The sequence below is a fragment of the Misgurnus anguillicaudatus genome, chromosome 13 (genome assembly GCF_027580225.2).
Source record: "Misgurnus anguillicaudatus chromosome 13, ASM2758022v2, whole genome shotgun sequence".
In the NCBI taxonomy this organism is placed as follows: Eukaryota; Metazoa; Chordata; class Actinopteri; order Cypriniformes; family Cobitidae; genus Misgurnus; species Misgurnus anguillicaudatus.
In genome coordinates, this window is record NC_073349.2 from 19542799 (window position 1) to 19560070 (window position 17272).

Genomic DNA, 17272 nt, shown 5'->3' on the forward strand with positions numbered 1-17272 from the left:
AATATGCTGTTCGTTGCATTGCGGGTAACCAGCAGATGTCCTCAACACGCTGCGTTTCGCATACTCTAAACTTTAACAGTGTAATCTCTCTTACCTTTAGGCGTAGTTAATGTGGTAGTATAAAAAGCATTACGTAGTCAACTTCACAGCAACTGCATCAGCGCTGGATACCTGAGGTAATCTTATGTTATAGACCTCAGCAGCTCCACTGTCATTTGAAGTCCGCGCGCAGTTAATACGTGCGACATGAACAAGGCACATCAAAGTACCGCGAGAATGATTAAAGAGCCGGGCCTTTGAATCCCGCTCGCGATATTTTGACGTCATAGACCGATCGGGCTGCGCAGCGAACACGAGTAAGTATACATTTGACCACTGTATATGAGCTTTCTTATTGAACAAACAGGGAACAGAATCCGACATTTAAATTTTTTTGCATGTGTTTGCTAATAGAGAGAGGTGGTAAAGACAAAGGTAAAGCTAAGAATATGTTATTTTTATCTACAATTTCATTGGACTTTTCTTTAAATGAAAATTGTGTAATAATTACTAGGTCAAATTAACATTTTTGACTTGGTTGTCTTATATATGGACTCCGACAAATTTATATTTTTAGTACGAGAAGATGAAACATGTGCTTTATATATGTTTTTATGCAAAACAAACTGCCCCAATTTCTGTAAGGTTTATACTGGGAAATTTTAATGGTCAAACTAAAAACAAAAGACAAGACAAAAAAAAAACACAAGACAAAACACCACTAAATTTTAATATAAATTAACCACATAACACACAAAGTGATGTCTTAACATGGTTACATTGCAAGGTTCTGTTTTCCTATTAAACCCACACAAGTGTACATAGCAAATCAAAAGAAATGTCACTCTCTAAACATTAGCAATTATTTTGGGATACTGTAGAAAGCAGGACCCCTTAAAACAGAGGCCAACATGCGCATACTGTACACTTCCAACAAAATGCTTTGGTGGGAAGTAAAGTTTTTTTGTCAAACCCACCATTCCTAACATTGTTAATTGGTATTTGTTTTGAAGGCTTATCAAATACAATATGAGACATACAGTTTTTTTTATCATGGTCAAATATTAACCAGGCACTAATTAATGATGATAACCGACATACTGTAGTTTCTTTTACACGTGACTGCACAGATCAGAAATATGCAAATCCCTTTTTTTAACAATTAAACATTCCTTTTTTTAAAAAATAAATACTTCTAATTATTACAGTTTATGCAAATGTAATGTACTTAAAAAAGCTAATATATTTTAATTATTATTGAGTTTCAGATATACCATTTTAGAAGTGTTTTAATCAGTAAACACAAAATGAAAATATCAGTATTACACATGGAAAAAAACCTTCTCATCTACCTCCTCAACCAAAAAGCAGCCACCAAATATAAATCCCACAGCAAATTTGACAAAACCCATCCTGCCACTTGCTTCTTCAGTTTTAAAATCAGTGCAAACGAAATAAGCAACACGCATATATCAAAGATCCTTACATATCTGTCAACCACTGACAAACTATTATTCTGATCAATAAAACACACTATAATATGTGTAATGCAGAGGCCATTTCTCTTAAAGCAGCTAATCAAAGTTTTCGTAACTCTCCTGGATCGGAAAGATGTCATCAGTTTATCTGGGCATAAAAGGTTTATCATCTCAAAAGCTAAATGATTTAGTTTGATTTAAAATGACTTAAAATACTTTAAAATGATCGATATGATTCGATCACAAGCAGTAGGATTCCAACAAGCTGCACAGGCCTTCTCCGGTTGTGAAGAGCCGTCGGGAAGAAATCTTCCAGGCCATTGCTTCTTCACACTTTGGAGCTCCACAGGGCTGTTGGAAACAGTATGTAGGAAACTGACCATAACAAGTAGTAAACACATGCTGAAGGGAAGGAGGAACAAAGGACCATGGCAATTCCTATAGTAAGAAAGAAAAAACAACTTAATTTATTTGCTCACTAACTGAAAACCTAAGACGTTCCACTATATAAAATATTTTATTAACATAATAAATCTGGTGTTCCCATAGCTCACTTGATACAGCATTGTGATAGCAGTATAAAGGTCATGGGTTTGATCCAAGAATACACACAGGCTGATAAATGTGAAGACTGAATGCACGTAAGTTGCCAATTGCATACTGGGCAGGGCAATAATATTCTTTGGCTACCCAACCAAATGTTTCCAATGTTGTGGTAAATTTTTGGTATGTATTTATAATTTTTATTACATTTCAACAAGCTGCACAAGTAGATTACATACTTTAGATGAAACCCAGCAAGCAAGTTTGTATTTATAAGACATCTAATAGCCATCAAAACACAGACCAGTGTCTAGGGTAAAACGTAAAAGGCAAAATTTGGGCTGTGAGTGAAAATTTATAACCAAAGCCCAAAAATAAATTAAATAAAACCAAACATCTTGTATTCACTGATGACGTACATGGTGCAATATCATACATATTCGCAAGTTATGTAACCAAATTTAAGTTTGTTTTGGCTAGAAGTGGGTTACTCATAGTCTGACTATTTGGGTATGTTGTTTGCTGGGAAGCATCTGCCAGATGCATAAATGTGAACTCATTTTGTTGGCTCACTTGATTTTAAGTATTTACCTCCGACGTAGACCACTTTCTTCCAGGCTTGAGACTCCAGCACTCGGTCATGTGGGTAGAAGGTCTGGCTCACCATGAAAACAATCATAGCCACTGCTATTATTCTCAGTACTGCCAAATTTTCACCAGTTAGTAGGGAAACACAAGCTAGAATCGCAGACGAGTAGAGACATGGTAGACCACGGTACATAAAGGGAATTCCTGTAGCAGATAACAGCAGACACACTTCTAAATCAATTATGCTATTGTCTTTCAAGTTTTCTATTACATGAATTGATTTAATGAAGTTGTGAAGACTATTGTGTGGGTTTGGCACATGATTCAAATATTTTTATGATCAAAGTTCCTCACCACTAGAAAAGAAGCAGAGACGCACAAAGACAGACAGCACGTAGACAATGCACAGGATATTGTCCAGCAGACTGGGCGTCCGTAAAAGTAGTGATGTCGCTATTCCAAATGTTGTAAAATCAGCAAAATCGTCCAACTTTGCACCTGCAATACACAACAAACAAGCACGTTGTTAGAGTAGATGGGGCATGTTTTCATCCGCCTGTGGGTTCAAAAAAGGTGGGCTGGAATTTCAGCACCGTGGTCAAAAATGCAAGAGATGTCAGATATGCAAAGGGTCCAAAGCATCGGGACAAAACAGACAATCAGTGAGTGATCCCCTGAATTACAGCCTGCTTTGTCACCAAATAGCTGTCAGTTGACACAACAGGGACTGCAATCAAAATAACACCAAGCTGTGAGGACATGCAGAACAGCAATGTGGGACATAAAGCTTATGAGGACAAGTGACTTGGCATTGTTGGAGCTATTTGGGGCAACAAGGAGGATGTGACCATCAGCACATACACTTATGTATTTATGTATTTTGACATGAGCACTAGAAGACCTTGCTGAATTTACACAAAAACTTTTTAAATAAATGGAAATAATCTTCGGTAGTTGCACTCAGTTTAGCACAATTTCAACATAGTATTATGGCACTAATGCACTTTAGAAATTAATGTCTTTGTATTTTTGTCTTGCTTTCTAGTATACAAATGTAAAAATTATCGCAGGTAATTTTGCTTATCAAGTAAATATCTATGTGTCAGAGATCTCTTTACTGAAAAAATTTAGACAATCAAGTGAGTTTATGCTTAAAACAGGTATAGAGATGCACCGATATATCGGCTGATACCGTTTATAAAAATAAATTTTCACGCTATCGGCTGATAGTTTAAAAACAGCCGATGGTCGTGGCCGATATATCCGGTCAATCAAAAGAGAACGGAAAGATGCATTGATTTTGAGCCCTGTGTATAGAAAATGTAAAGAAACATCATTAGTTTAATGATCATTATATGAATGAATAACATTCAGAAAAAGTGTTTTAGCTGATATGCTCACCCCAAAATCGCCGCAAAAGATGCCTTCCAACAGGTGTTTTAGCAGTCTTTGTAAACTTGTGGACCTATTTTTCCAAACGCCTCACACCCGTATATTCTTCCGCTGAGAGCTTGAATAATAGACACTCCAGCCCAGTTGGTGGCGATAATCCGCTTTTGCCAATTGCAAGAATACAAACACAGTTCCTGGCACGGAGTAATACCGTACCTCACAGCATATTTAATACAAGTCAATGGAGTTGGACAAAAACTACGATAATACCTGTTGGAAAGCATCTTTTGCAACGGTTTTGTGTGAGCATATCAGTGAACACCCCTGACCACTCGGTAAGTTTCACGTCTTTGTAAACAAAAGTTGAATGCATTTTAGGAAGGATTGTTCCAGTACACCTATGCAGCCATTGTAGAAGTGGGAGGTGATACAACAAACACCCGAAAAATGTCAATATTTCAGTCAAAACTGTTCTATTTCATTATAAACCATACATGGGCATCGAGGGCCACAGTCCTGCAGAGTTTAGCGACAACCTTAATCGAACACACCTGAATGTCATTTCCAAACAGTCTCAGGACTTCAAATAGATTTTTCAGCTGTGTTTGATTAGGGTTGGAGCCAAACTCTGCAGGGACACCGGCCCTCAGGACCAGGAGTTGCCCACCCCTGTTATAAACAGTCTGAAAACAGGGCTTTAAGTGTAAAATACCGAACTTTGCCTTTAATGCAAGTTAATATAACCACCAAACGATCAGTATCGTAAATATAAGTCTGAATAATCGGCTATCGGTCTTATTTGATTTTTTTATATCAGTTCATTTCTATAAAATATTCGCCAGTTGGGTAAAAAAATGAATATTAATTCAGTAAACCTAACTTCATTTTCGTAACCCACTGGCTGATATTTTTGGTTATTTTACTAATTTTCTTGGTTTTCATTTTTTGTTTTTCAAAAAAAAGAGAGGAGTTCTTTCGGATCACAGAAAATGGGTAAAGAGGCAGGACGTGGGTGAAGCTGAGGTGGCTGGTTGCTGAAACCACGCCCGCCTAGCTTGACAGTAGTGACAGCAGTGACAATTCACCTGTCACTCAAGTGGCCACACCCTTAATTATGCAACATTTAAGGCTTAATATAATTTAAACAAATTAGTAAAAAAAATTCACCCCACTCACAGTTGTCATGAAAGTCAAAATGAGATATAGACCAAAAACACTGTCTGTACCAGGCTTTAAGCATTATTTTTTGCTGTAATGTTGGGCATTTATATATGAGGGGCATGGGAATTGTCTCCTTTTTGGAGACTGCCTCTAGCTGCCAGCGAATGAATTGAAGATTAAGTCACTTTCTTATTGGCTTCATTAAAGAGTTCGGAAGGTTGCCCCTCGGGTTCTACTTTATCCCCAGGACACTAATTCTTACTCACCCAATGCAGAACATGCATCCAGTTGCCTAGCAACGGCTCCATCTGCCAAATCCAACAGGTAACCGATCAGAACCAGCCAGCATGCGGCATGATGATGCCTGTGAATAACAATGGGGCATGACGATGAACAAGTAAGCCAAAATAAACCAAACTTGTTGTTAAGTGAAATTTCTGAGATTTAAACTTTTTTTCCACTTTAAAACATATTACTTATCAGTCAGGAAACTGTACAGACATTGATAACAATATCTTTCTCACACTGAAAGTTTATAAAATGATTTTCATAATCAAAAACGTATGTGCTTACCCACTGAGACTGCAGAGAATTGAGGCCATGCCCATGACCATGTTGGCCATAGAAAGGGCATTGGCAGCATTTTTACGGGCAAACTCCTTCAGATGCACCCAGTTAGCTTTTTCGTTCAGCAACAGTTTGTTAGCATCCTGGAAAAAGCCTGGGACCAATGACAAATACTAGCAATTACACAACAACTCGTATTTCGTCCACACATTGTTTGGAGAGTCCTATGTGACAATATACTAAAAGAGGGTGAAGAAACTGGATACCAGGAAATTACAGGCAGCTTGATTAAAAAAAAACAAGTTGACTAGTTACACTTTATGATTAATTGTCTGTTTATCATTCTAAAGTACAATAACATACCGTGTTTGTAATGATTAACTTTACCTTTCTAGAACATTTACAAGTAAAAAACAAACAGAAAGGAAGTAGATATGTTTACAACTGTAATGCAATAAAATAACTGTAATAATATTTGTCCAATAAAATAATAACTGTGATAACTAAAGCCTTCAATTATTAACAGCAAACGTAAAACTTTTATTATTTGTAAAAAAAATGCACTGATGTACAGAAAGACCTACTCCCGAGAGAATACACCACTGCATTGCCATCAACAAAGCAATTCAATAATATAATTTCAAATGATTGGTCATTTCAATTATAAGCCATCAATGCACGAAAACACAAGGTGCTAATGCCACAAAAGGATACAGTTTTCAGAACAGAGTAGAAAGAGATGTTGGGAAAGAACGCCACTGGGGTTAAATGTTGTTATTCATTCACAAAGCAGATATTACATATTGATCTACAACCATTAAAGCAGATCTCTACATTGACAACCAGGCCACCAGAAAAACATGTTCACACCGCAGACAAAAATCCAATCTTTGTGATGGCATGTCAACATTGATGCCATAACAATGACACAGGCAAATGACTTTCTGGTCCGACAACTAGAAGCAGCAAACGGGTGGTAACTATACAAAACACTCGTAAAGTGCGGTTGAACAGCTTTGGTCCATGACATAAAATGCATTCTGACACAATTAATTGAAATTTGTCTGGATTTTTTGATAGGGCTAAGGCCACATCCACACGAAGCCAGAACTTACCTTTTATCCTCTTTTAAAAAAAGTCTGTAAACACGTCGTCTGAAGAAACATCTGCAACTTAAATCGATGTATACATGTGGCGCTGTCATTCTGCAACAGAGATACACTACAAGACTTGGAGGATATGCATAAACATTGTCTGTTTCCGAAATTCATGAATATCAGCTGACGTCACTCACATCTCAAACTTGTCTTCCGCCATTTTGAGTACCTGAAGTGGTCACGAAACAACTAGAAGCTATGACTTTAATATGTTGTGGGCATCAAAATCGCTATTTTTACAACATTAAGACGGCTCGACACAACATGATACTTTGCTCGAAATATCACCTGTGTTTCTACACGTGAACTCGAGCATTGAGAACAGTGTTTGTGTACACAGAGTTTTATAAAACTGACCCTGGTTGTTCCTGTGTCCGCTCGCCGCCATCCCGCCAGTCAAGATGTATCGATCTGCGAATGCGACTTAAGGAGGGAGGAGAGTAAAGATGGATAGCTCCTAAAGCATAGGTCCATATAAATGCACTGATAATTTGTTGTTTTGTCGCAAGTGGAAAACAATATTGACCTTCTAGTTAAAAAAGAATTCATTTATTCGCATTCGGAAACCAATTCTTTATGTCTGGCAAAGATGGCGAGCGGACACCACAACAGCCAAAGTCAGCTGTTCAAAACCCTTCCCTCCAGCAAACTCTGCGCACACAAACAATGCTCCCAACGCTCGCGCCCACGTGCTGCGATCCAGGTGATACTTTGAGCAAAGTACGTGTGGTAGTTTGGTAGCAGCGGACAGCGGGTGGAAGAACGCATCAGGGATCGAGTAGGCATCACACCCTAAAGATTTTTTTTAAAGTATTGTTTCTTTTCATGACAGTCGAGGTGCGAAATGTTGTCTTTTGTAGCCATTTCCTGTATCCGTAAGAATCATAGATAGTAAAAGATAAGAAATCCGTAAATCGTAGCAAGCTAGCCAATGCTTGTCAGTACCCTACTGGTACTCGGTAGGTACTCAAGATGGCAGCATGCAACTGGAATGACATAAAAGGTCACATGACTGAGTCTGTTTCTCAATTCCAAGAACGCATAGAACGGACTTGCGTTCTTGTGGAGATCAATCTTGCCAGGCAACCTTGGAAGAACGAACTCAGAAGGTCACAAGAACACAGAACGCACTTGTGAGAATTGAGATGTGTGCGATCTTCCTGTTGGTCACCTGACCTCCGCCATTGTTATGCCGCAATGACTTCTGGGGTGTAAAGTGATTTCAGCTCGCAAGTCTGCACTCGATGCATCATCGATATCAAGAACACATCCGGGTATTTTCATGCGTCCTCTGTACTTGCGTTCTTGGGAATTGGAATTAAACTTTGACGGTTAATGATGACGTAGAGCGAGAACACAAGGATGCAAGATCGCTGAAGAATGCATATTAAGAAACAAGCTGTTTCTCATTGTCAAGGATACGTCTTTGGCAAGACTGGTAATTACAAGTCACTTCCTTCAGAGGCTAGGCGATGCTCCTCTTTAGCATTCCGAGAACACGTAAATGGAACAGGCTAACAAGTGCACATCATTACGTCAATGAAAAGGTGTGCTTTCGTCACTGCGCACATAGGATTGAGGGTGATTTCAGCACGAAGAGCGCGAAGGATACACATATGAGATATTTCTCGAACGAAGGACTCAGTCCTTGGTTGAAATTCCGAGGATCCTCGACATTGAAACAGTCCTTCGACAGATGTCGATGACGTAGCATCCTCGAAATTCTGGCTTCTGAGGATCCTTCCTTGGCATTGAGAAATGGCTAGTGCCTGATATTCAAGGATAGACGGTTTCATCGGTTGCATGTGCGGTCACGCGATACGCATCTGGTCCGAACTTCCAGTTTCAGTTTTTTAAAGCTCTGACTAGTTGCTAAACTGAACTCTTGAACAAATACCTCGTCGAAAAAACAAATATTTTGGTTTCCTAGGTAATCTACGTGTTGTTTATTTTGCTTGTTATATAAATAAACTACGTTTAAAGTACTTTGTTGTTATTTATTCTTAGCAGAGTTTGCCGGAAGTTACGTGTTGACCATGAAAGCCGCTTGTTTATGTTGTTACTGCTGAAACCGTCTAATACCCTTAAATAGTAGTGGTGTTTGATATAGTGGATATTATCAAGTACACTTTTTCAATCCCATAATGCAGCACAACTGAGTGTAAAACCGATGTGCAAACAACGGCTAGCTGTTACCATTTCACTGTGAAGCGTGTGCCAAATCAATTTACTCATTTACTAATTTAAGTGTACTTTATTAGCAAACCAATGTAGGGAATGAGGGTTTAGGGTAGGGTTGGCAACCTTCTCACTCTGAAATACGGGATTAATGATCACCTGCCGCAGCAGTGCGGATATGGTTTTGTGTAACTTATATTTAAGCCATTTGTTAAAATGATAGATAACCTCCTGATTAAATATTAATTTATAACTCTTATGCCTTGGCAACGGTAGGTTTATTAATAGTTTGATCTGCTTCTCAGTTCTTGTGGTGCCACATGAAGTCTAAAAAGCCTGTATCAGGCTTTGGTTAGATCAGCGTAGCAGGCAAAAAAACGGGACAAATAAATTAGGCCCAAAATAGGGGACATCCTGGCTAATATGGGACAGTTGGCAACCCTAATATAGGGTGCCATTTCAGACACAGCTCTTGTTGTAGTAGAGGATCAGAAGTATTAGCTTTAGTTAAGCTAATAAGCTTACTACCTTCTGCAGCATGAACATAAGCATGTCGTCCGCCATTGTTGTTGTTATGTGACTAAGTTGGGGCGAGAAGTGGTGTGATGACATCATCATATCACAAAATATACAGATTGGCTGTACACTGTTCAAATGTATCCTCTTTTTTTAAATGCGGTTTCAGGTTCCCAAAATGCCAGATCCGCATGGACGAAACGCAGATATTTTTACATAAATATCTAAGTCTCCGTGTGGATGGGCTCTTTATAAATAATCATGTGTGTCAATATCAGATTTGAGCTGCCAGTGTGAACAAGGCTTAACTGACACCAGACAACCCCAAAGACAGTTGAAGCATCAGTGACTCTCAGAGCCCTGCTGGAAAAACCAGCATACCAGCAAGACCAGCATATGTTGTGTTTTGGTGCTGGTTTGCTAGTGAGCACCAGCTAAACCAGCACCAAACCAGCATCAGCACCAGCATCTGCACCAGCTAAACCAGCACCAGCAACAGCATCCCATGCTGGTCATACCAGCAAGACCAGCATATGTTGTGTTTTGGTGCTGGTATGCTGGTGACCACCAGCATCAAACCAGCATAATTCCCATGCTGGTTTGATGCTGTTTTTTTCAGCCGGGAGGCTGACTCTGATGTTACTAGGACCACTGGCTTGATCAGCAATCATTTGATTGGTTGATAAAGAGGCATGAAAATCATGGTTCGGAGCTTGCTCACATCCACAAGAACTGGCAGTCATGTTTAAAGCAGTGTCTTGTCCTGCTTATTTTGAAAATTAGCTTTAATGATCTCAAACTAAATTAAGTCAGAGATAACCTTGTTAAAATTCCAGTGCTTTTCCTTAAGTGTGCCCAAGAAGAGCTGCAAAGATTTTCAATGAAGGCAGTCAAAGAAGTCGTTGTTCTGGAGTAAATCAGTAAGCATTTCTCTAGAGCAGTTGTCTCCAACATGGTGCCCGCACAGAGTCTGTGAGATATCTGCCAAAGCACATTCTATTAATCATCTCAATTTTAATATTTATTTATTAAATATTTTATATATTAACTTGGCTTCTTTTTTGTAAGTTAACATTTTAAACAATGATAAAACATGTCAACAAGTGAAACAAAAAAGGTGAGAGTAGACTATATCCAAAAAGTAGCCCTTCAGATTGTTTTATCCATTGCTGCACTCAAAAAGGTTGGAGACCCCTGCTCTAAAGACACACAAGTATAACGTATGTTACATTCAGCATGTAATAATAAGCTAATAATACTGGAAATATAAATCCCATGCTATTTGCGAAATCATATCTGTATGCATGATAGACCCACCCTTCTTCTTGCACAAAAAGACTGCACTGTGCATTGTGAAACAGGCAAACTTGTATTCCTGCTTTTCTATTAGGTGAGGGGAGCATGCAAGAAGACGTGCAAAATGCTTGTCATTTCAGTATATGTATATTAAGCTCACTGCTACAAAATTCAAAGTATTGCCTAGCATTTACATAGACATCAAAAAAGTTGTCAGGGTTCCTACTATTGCGCTTTGTAACCTGAACTTGAAGTGATTCCAAAGCCAGTCGATTTCAAGCGATTCTTCATCTGAAAGAAAACAGTCGATGAGACATAGCACATGCCAACATACAGAATTCACCACAGAGTTTAGTTAATGTTTAATTTTATTTTTTTACTGTAACTCTACACCACCTACAATGTTCTTATTTCTTAATCCAGTGTCTTTGTTTAACTACAAAAGTTTAATTAAAAGTATTTTTGATATGGAAAAACATGCTTCATGCATGTTTTAGTTTTTTATTTAAATGAAAGGTAATGTTGTTTTTCATATGAAGTAATCATATTCAAACTTAATGACATAATTACGTTTTTTATAAATTTTAATTTATACCTCATTATTTTTTGTTTACCAAAAAAGAATCTGTGCCACTACGTAAAATCTATGCATGTGCAAATAATGGCTTTGAAACAAAATGCTGCACACAAAAAATCAGTTTTGGACTAAAAGAGTTAAAGAAGTTGATGAAAGTAGTATACTGGCTTTGTTGCACACTTCTGTAACTGTGCCGTCGCCATCGATTTCTTCTTCCGTGCACTTAGAGGACTTTGCTGAAAAATTGTCGTGGCATTTAACAGATTTCGCCAACAAAGCGGTATTTCTAAATGGGATTAACTCGATTTAAAGCTAATGTATTTAATGAACGTATAATACCTGCCGTCAATGTCATTATCTCGTTTTTGACGGAGGTGGCATTTAGCGGCTTTGCATCTCTTAATTTCTTAAAAGTAACTGTTTTAAACAAACAGCAGATTTGAAGATATGATAAACTCAAACTTCAGAGAAAACTAGCTGTAGAGTTCAAATGACATGTCCAAAGTAAAAACAAATGTATTGCCTTCGCTAATAGCATATTACATGAAGCTGTTTGTCTTTGTTATCAACAGGAACATCAAAAGCATGGCAAGTTATTTCATTATAACCGATGTAATATCCAGTAAGATCAAGTTTTTTTTGCATGCATGCTTCTTCCATTCCATATGCTGAAGCCCAGAATGATGATATTAATATGTTTAAACACAGTTTAATACTGTATATAGGAACATACTGTAGAAGCTCAAAATAGTTGTGTAACCTCTAACAGTTACAAACCCAGCCAGCTAGCCAAAGTGACTACTGTATTGTCAATCTTTTCTGAATGGTGGATTACATCTACAAAACAGCCACTGGGCAACTACCATACATGCAGTTCACTATAAACAACTACATTTGGGAAGTCAAACCCATTTTACAACTTCACAAAAGTAAAACATACTATTGCGTCATAATTAACCACAGGACAATAAGCACAATATTGAAACATGATAAACGCAGGTTTTCTCGGTAACATTTTATATTACAGCCCGCAATGTACCATGAAATTAAACAATTTACAGTGAAACTATTTGTAACAACAACCTAGAGGTACCTCTACAGCATGTACTCGTAGGTATAAGGGAACGATATGCTTCATTTTGGGAGTGAAGGGGTTAATATGAAAAATTACAAATGATTTATACTGTAGGTTTCTACAACTACAGGGTACCCATTGTAATATTACTCTTTAAACATTGATTATTTGTGGAAGTTTACAGGAAGTTACGTTTGTATGCTTCCGTAAATAAATACAAACAACCTCTTATTTTAAATTAATTACATTAAGAAAGTAGCATAACATTTTTTAATACAAGCATTATCAGGCCCGGATTAAGAGGACTTTGGGCCCTGGGGCTATAGCAACATCAAGGGCCCCCTTTCATCTGATTGCCACACCAGTCTTCTACCCCAATAGTTTCATTGATTGTTATATTGTATTTTATAAAACGGTTAGTTCCAATCCTTGATTCTGATTGGTCAATAGGTGTGCTTTATTCACGATAAAACACTGCGTTGACCGCTTCACCCAACGGTTCTATTTAATATCACTGCGCCCTTAGCAACACCCTTAGCAACACATAAACATATAATGAGACAAAGTTTGAGAACAGTTTGTTGTTTTTATTTGAGCTTTCATGTTATTGTTCGCAGTCAGGGACTATTTTTTCTAGCAGAAGGAATGCTTTTATTGATTTAACTTCATGAAAGTTGCACTAATATTTTTTTTTACTTTAATATTGTGTAGTAACCGTTTTATAAAAGCAATAAGGTATTCGAGGCAAGTGCTGCACCGCGAATAAGCAACGGCTGAAGGGGTTGCTCCGCGTCGTGCCTAACAACGCCCTTCAGCCGCTACCCACCCACGACACAGCACAGCCTCTCGTACATCACTGCTTACTTAACAAAACTGAATGCTATTTTCACATATTATCTGTTCTGTTGTCACACATAAAGAAAGAGTATAAAATAGTGACTAAACACGACCCAATAACACCTTGTTTTTAATCCAACCAGCTGTTACTTTACTACTGCTAAAATCCTGATTTATAAATGCGACATTGTCTGACAAAATCACAATACATTTACATTGAAGAGCTGATATACGAGGTGATTTTGGCTACATTAATTTACCTGTGTGTCTCATGCAGTGCAGACTAGCTTTACTGATGCTCTTCCCTTGTTGTGTTTATGGGCGCTTTTAATTTTAAATGAAAGTGGTAGTTTAATTGTAGATCGCGTATAGCGCAGACAATTCAGCGCAAATTCAAAAATATGAGAGAATGCACTTAGAACTACAGAAATAAACCAATGTATGGGAAACACTGCAATTACCATACAAATAGTCATTAAGAACTTCAGCTGCTTGCTTACCTTCTTCGATGTATAAAACATGCGGATCGGGGACGACGCAAGGGGGGTGAAGCTAACTGTGGGCTGCTGCACTCAGGGTCTTTCACGGGCACGAATGAAAGTGAACCAAAGTAACGTTAGTTTGTTAGTTTAGGAATTTTGCATCCCTTTTCTGCCTTTCGAGTTTGTTTTTCCTTTTTTTGTGCACCACTGTCACTTTTTCATCATTTTTGAACTCCAGCGAGATATTTATAGGCCGAAAAGAGGCGTTTCCCAACGTCATGGTGCAAATTGTAGAGTTAATTTGATTGGGCGGTGAATTACATCAGTCAGGCACTTTTTCCAATAACCTCTTGTTATTTTATTTTACACAAATCAACCACCTATGACTTGACAATCTCATTTCCTCCAGCCAATCACAGGCTTCAGCCCCACCTAGCCCTTATGTTAATCCGGCCCTAAGCATTATAGTCAAATATAATTTATGCACTATGTAAAACTTTCATTTGCATTACATGGCACGCAATTAAAGGTATGTTGTTTTCCTTCTCCACCTCTGGTGAAATATTTTCTGAATCGAATGCAGCTAGTTGCTTGCTGTATTGATCAAACGCTTTGGTTGACTGCATGGCGCAAATTCAAGCTTAGGCACAATGGTTTGCCACGGTTGAATGGTATAAAAGGGGGTAGGTGTTAATAAGCTTAAGCTTCTACCTACTCCTTTTGAGCATCATTTCTATTTTTTCTTTATTTCTCTCTTTTTTTGTCTTTCTTTTTTTTTACTTGTATTGTAATGAAATTTGTTATTTTGTTGATTTTATGTATTAGATGCTCAAATAAAACTAAATGATGATGATGATGAACCAGCATGTTTTGGTAAAAGGTGTGCACCGGTGTGCAACAGGTTTGAGATATGTTTTCTCCTGTTTGGTGGGTGTATCAACTGCCAGCGTCAGTGTCCCGCGGGCACTGTGGCTTCAGCCCCACCTAGCCCCTATGTATTCAAATATAATTTATGCAATATGTAAAACTTTTCATATGTATGACATGCCGCGCAATGAAAGCTATGTTGTTTTCCTTCTCCATGCCACCTCCGGTGAAATATGGATCTGAATCGAATGCAGCTAGTCGCTTGCTGTATTGATCAAACGCTTTGGTTGACTGACCTGCCGCACGTTCAAGCTTAGGCACAACGGTTTGCCACAGTTGAATAACATGTTTTGGTAAAAGGTGTGCACCGGTGTGCAACAGGTTTGTGATATGTTTTCTCCTGTGGGTGTGTCAAATGCCAGTGCCAACCACGGGGTATTAAAAAGAAAATTGGCACAATGGGTCCAAGTAAAGTCATTTACAAATGTGCTCTCTTTTATTATGGACAGCAAGAACAGCGAGCGTAACATTGAGCATATTTTACAGTATTAAACAACGTATTTATAATGACTTCATCAGGCTCTGAAAATTCTTCAAACACAAAGAATTGGCTTCTCAACTGCCATAGATGCAAGTCTTGTGTCTTCAGAACAGGGTGATCAACAAAACAAACAAACAAACAAAAAACGTTTTGTTGGGGCTGAACGCAACCGTGGAATGCAATCGACATGGTATCGATGGAGAAGGTGCACGATTTTGTTAAAACATTACCCACAGTTTAATTTACAAGACTCCGGCAATGCAATAACCGAATCCTCGATGCAGAAGACCAACATAAGGAAGAAGCCATGCAGTAAAGTACAACAAAAATGTCCTACTTTATTGTTATGCCTTTTTATTTGAAATGTAATGTTTTAGGTAAATTAACTGTAAAATAAGTTGTTTTTAAAATAAAATCATAACACACTTAATACATAATTTCCCCCATTACCCACAGATTTTTGCCTATAGTAAATCAAACATACCATGTAAGATTACAATAAGTACCCTGTAGTAATAAAATACTTACAGTATAATTAATTTTTTCAGATTCATAACCCTTTTATTATCCAAACTTTGCACATTGTTCCCTTATACCTCTAACTACCGCTGTTAGTTATGTTTAATTACACAGTACGTTGCGGGCTGTTATCGAAAGCATTACTGTTATGTGAGGAAGCAGCAACATTCAACATCAAAAAGTGTGATTTTAAATCTACATACCAGAAGTTGGAGTTAGGAAGATCATGGTGGTCTCCAAATGTCTTCAAACAAAACAGCACTGCAACTAAACCAACATGAAAATCTGTTTTACCACCTGAACAATATTATGGTTCTTTTTTTTGCATTCAAGCTTTTTTGATAACTCCTAATGTATAATTGTGTCTCGTCCTCTGATATTATAATGAGTACGACTTACAAGTAAAATAATATTACATTCATTCATACTTTATAGGCAACCCATCACAATGACCTCACATCTGTAAAGCATAGTTTTTTTATCCCACAATATATAAAGATTAAAACATAACACTATGGCCTATTTGCTAGTAAGGACTTTAAAACCGTGAACAAAATAGATTAAAAGCAAATTCTCCGTCCAATAATAATAATAAATTCGATTTATGAGGCGCTGAGCAGACAAATCGAACTATGACAGCAAAGTACCGCGAGAGCGATACGTTAATGTCATTCGCCGTTTAGTCTGCGCAGCGCCGCGAAGTCGAACACACCCCCTTAAGTGCGCGTTAACTCCTGCCTCAGTACCAGGGGTATGTTGTTACATAAGCCAGCTAGAGACGAATCTGTTATTCTGCACGCATTTCGACAAAACAGATGTCATGACGATGAAAAACTTCCAAAAATTTACCAACACATTTCAATGCGCACTTGACGCGATGACGGATGCATTACGAGTATGCAGCCCACACTTCAAAAGTATTCAGCATCACATGACCTAAACGAAATCAAATATTATTCATATCTTTAAGCATTTGTTCTACTGTGACAACAGAAGCCGCAAATCCAGTTGTCTCCGCTTCACTTTTGCATGACCCACAAACAAAAACAGGATTGTGGCTGACTGACACGCGCACTTACCTTAAGGCATGGAAAAGATGCTCATATGTTTAGTATAGGCACATATCAAATATCTTTTTAATCGATGCACCTAATCAGATATCAATATCTTACTTGCCCTTATTATGTCACACAACATATCCAATATTTATTCTGTCACGCAATTAAAATAAGCAGCATATTTACAGTACATGTTATTCCTAAAATAAAATGTAACTAGCCTATAAACCATCGTTTCTCAGAACTTGAAACTTACCCCCAATTCAAGCAAACAAGCGCTGAGATTCAAAATTTATGAAGACAATCCAAATACTGACCTTTGGAGAACACAACGCATGTACCATTTGAAGCGAATTTTTTTTTTTTAAAGGGACAGTTAGACTAGAATGTTCTACCGGAAA

The 17272-nt window shown here is 37.8% G+C and overlaps 1 protein-coding gene across 9 annotated transcripts; it reads right to left on the bottom strand.

The window, feature by feature from the left end:
- Positions 1–743: 743 nt before the first annotated feature.
- tmem269 (transmembrane protein 269) lies at positions 744–17272 on the bottom strand. Of its 9 annotated transcripts, none has more exons than XM_055187745.2 (8): positions 17189–17238; positions 16017–16080; positions 11158–11206; positions 5775–5922; positions 5468–5565; positions 3003–3146; positions 2652–2852; positions 744–1955 (listed from the first exon to the last, which is right to left on the bottom strand). In XM_055187745.2, the coding sequence occupies exons 3-8, from the start codon at positions 11204–11206 to the stop codon at positions 1846–1848; spliced, it is 750 nt and encodes a 249-aa protein (XP_055043720.2). In that variant the 5' UTR covers positions 16017–16080; positions 17189–17238; the 3' UTR covers positions 744–1845. The 9 variants fall into 9 exon arrangements, with proteins under 9 accessions (XP_055043720.2, XP_055043719.2, XP_055043722.2 ...); XM_055187744.2 differs by having other exon boundaries at positions 17128–17208; XM_055187747.2 differs by lacking the exon at positions 11158–11206 and having other exon boundaries at positions 17189–17272.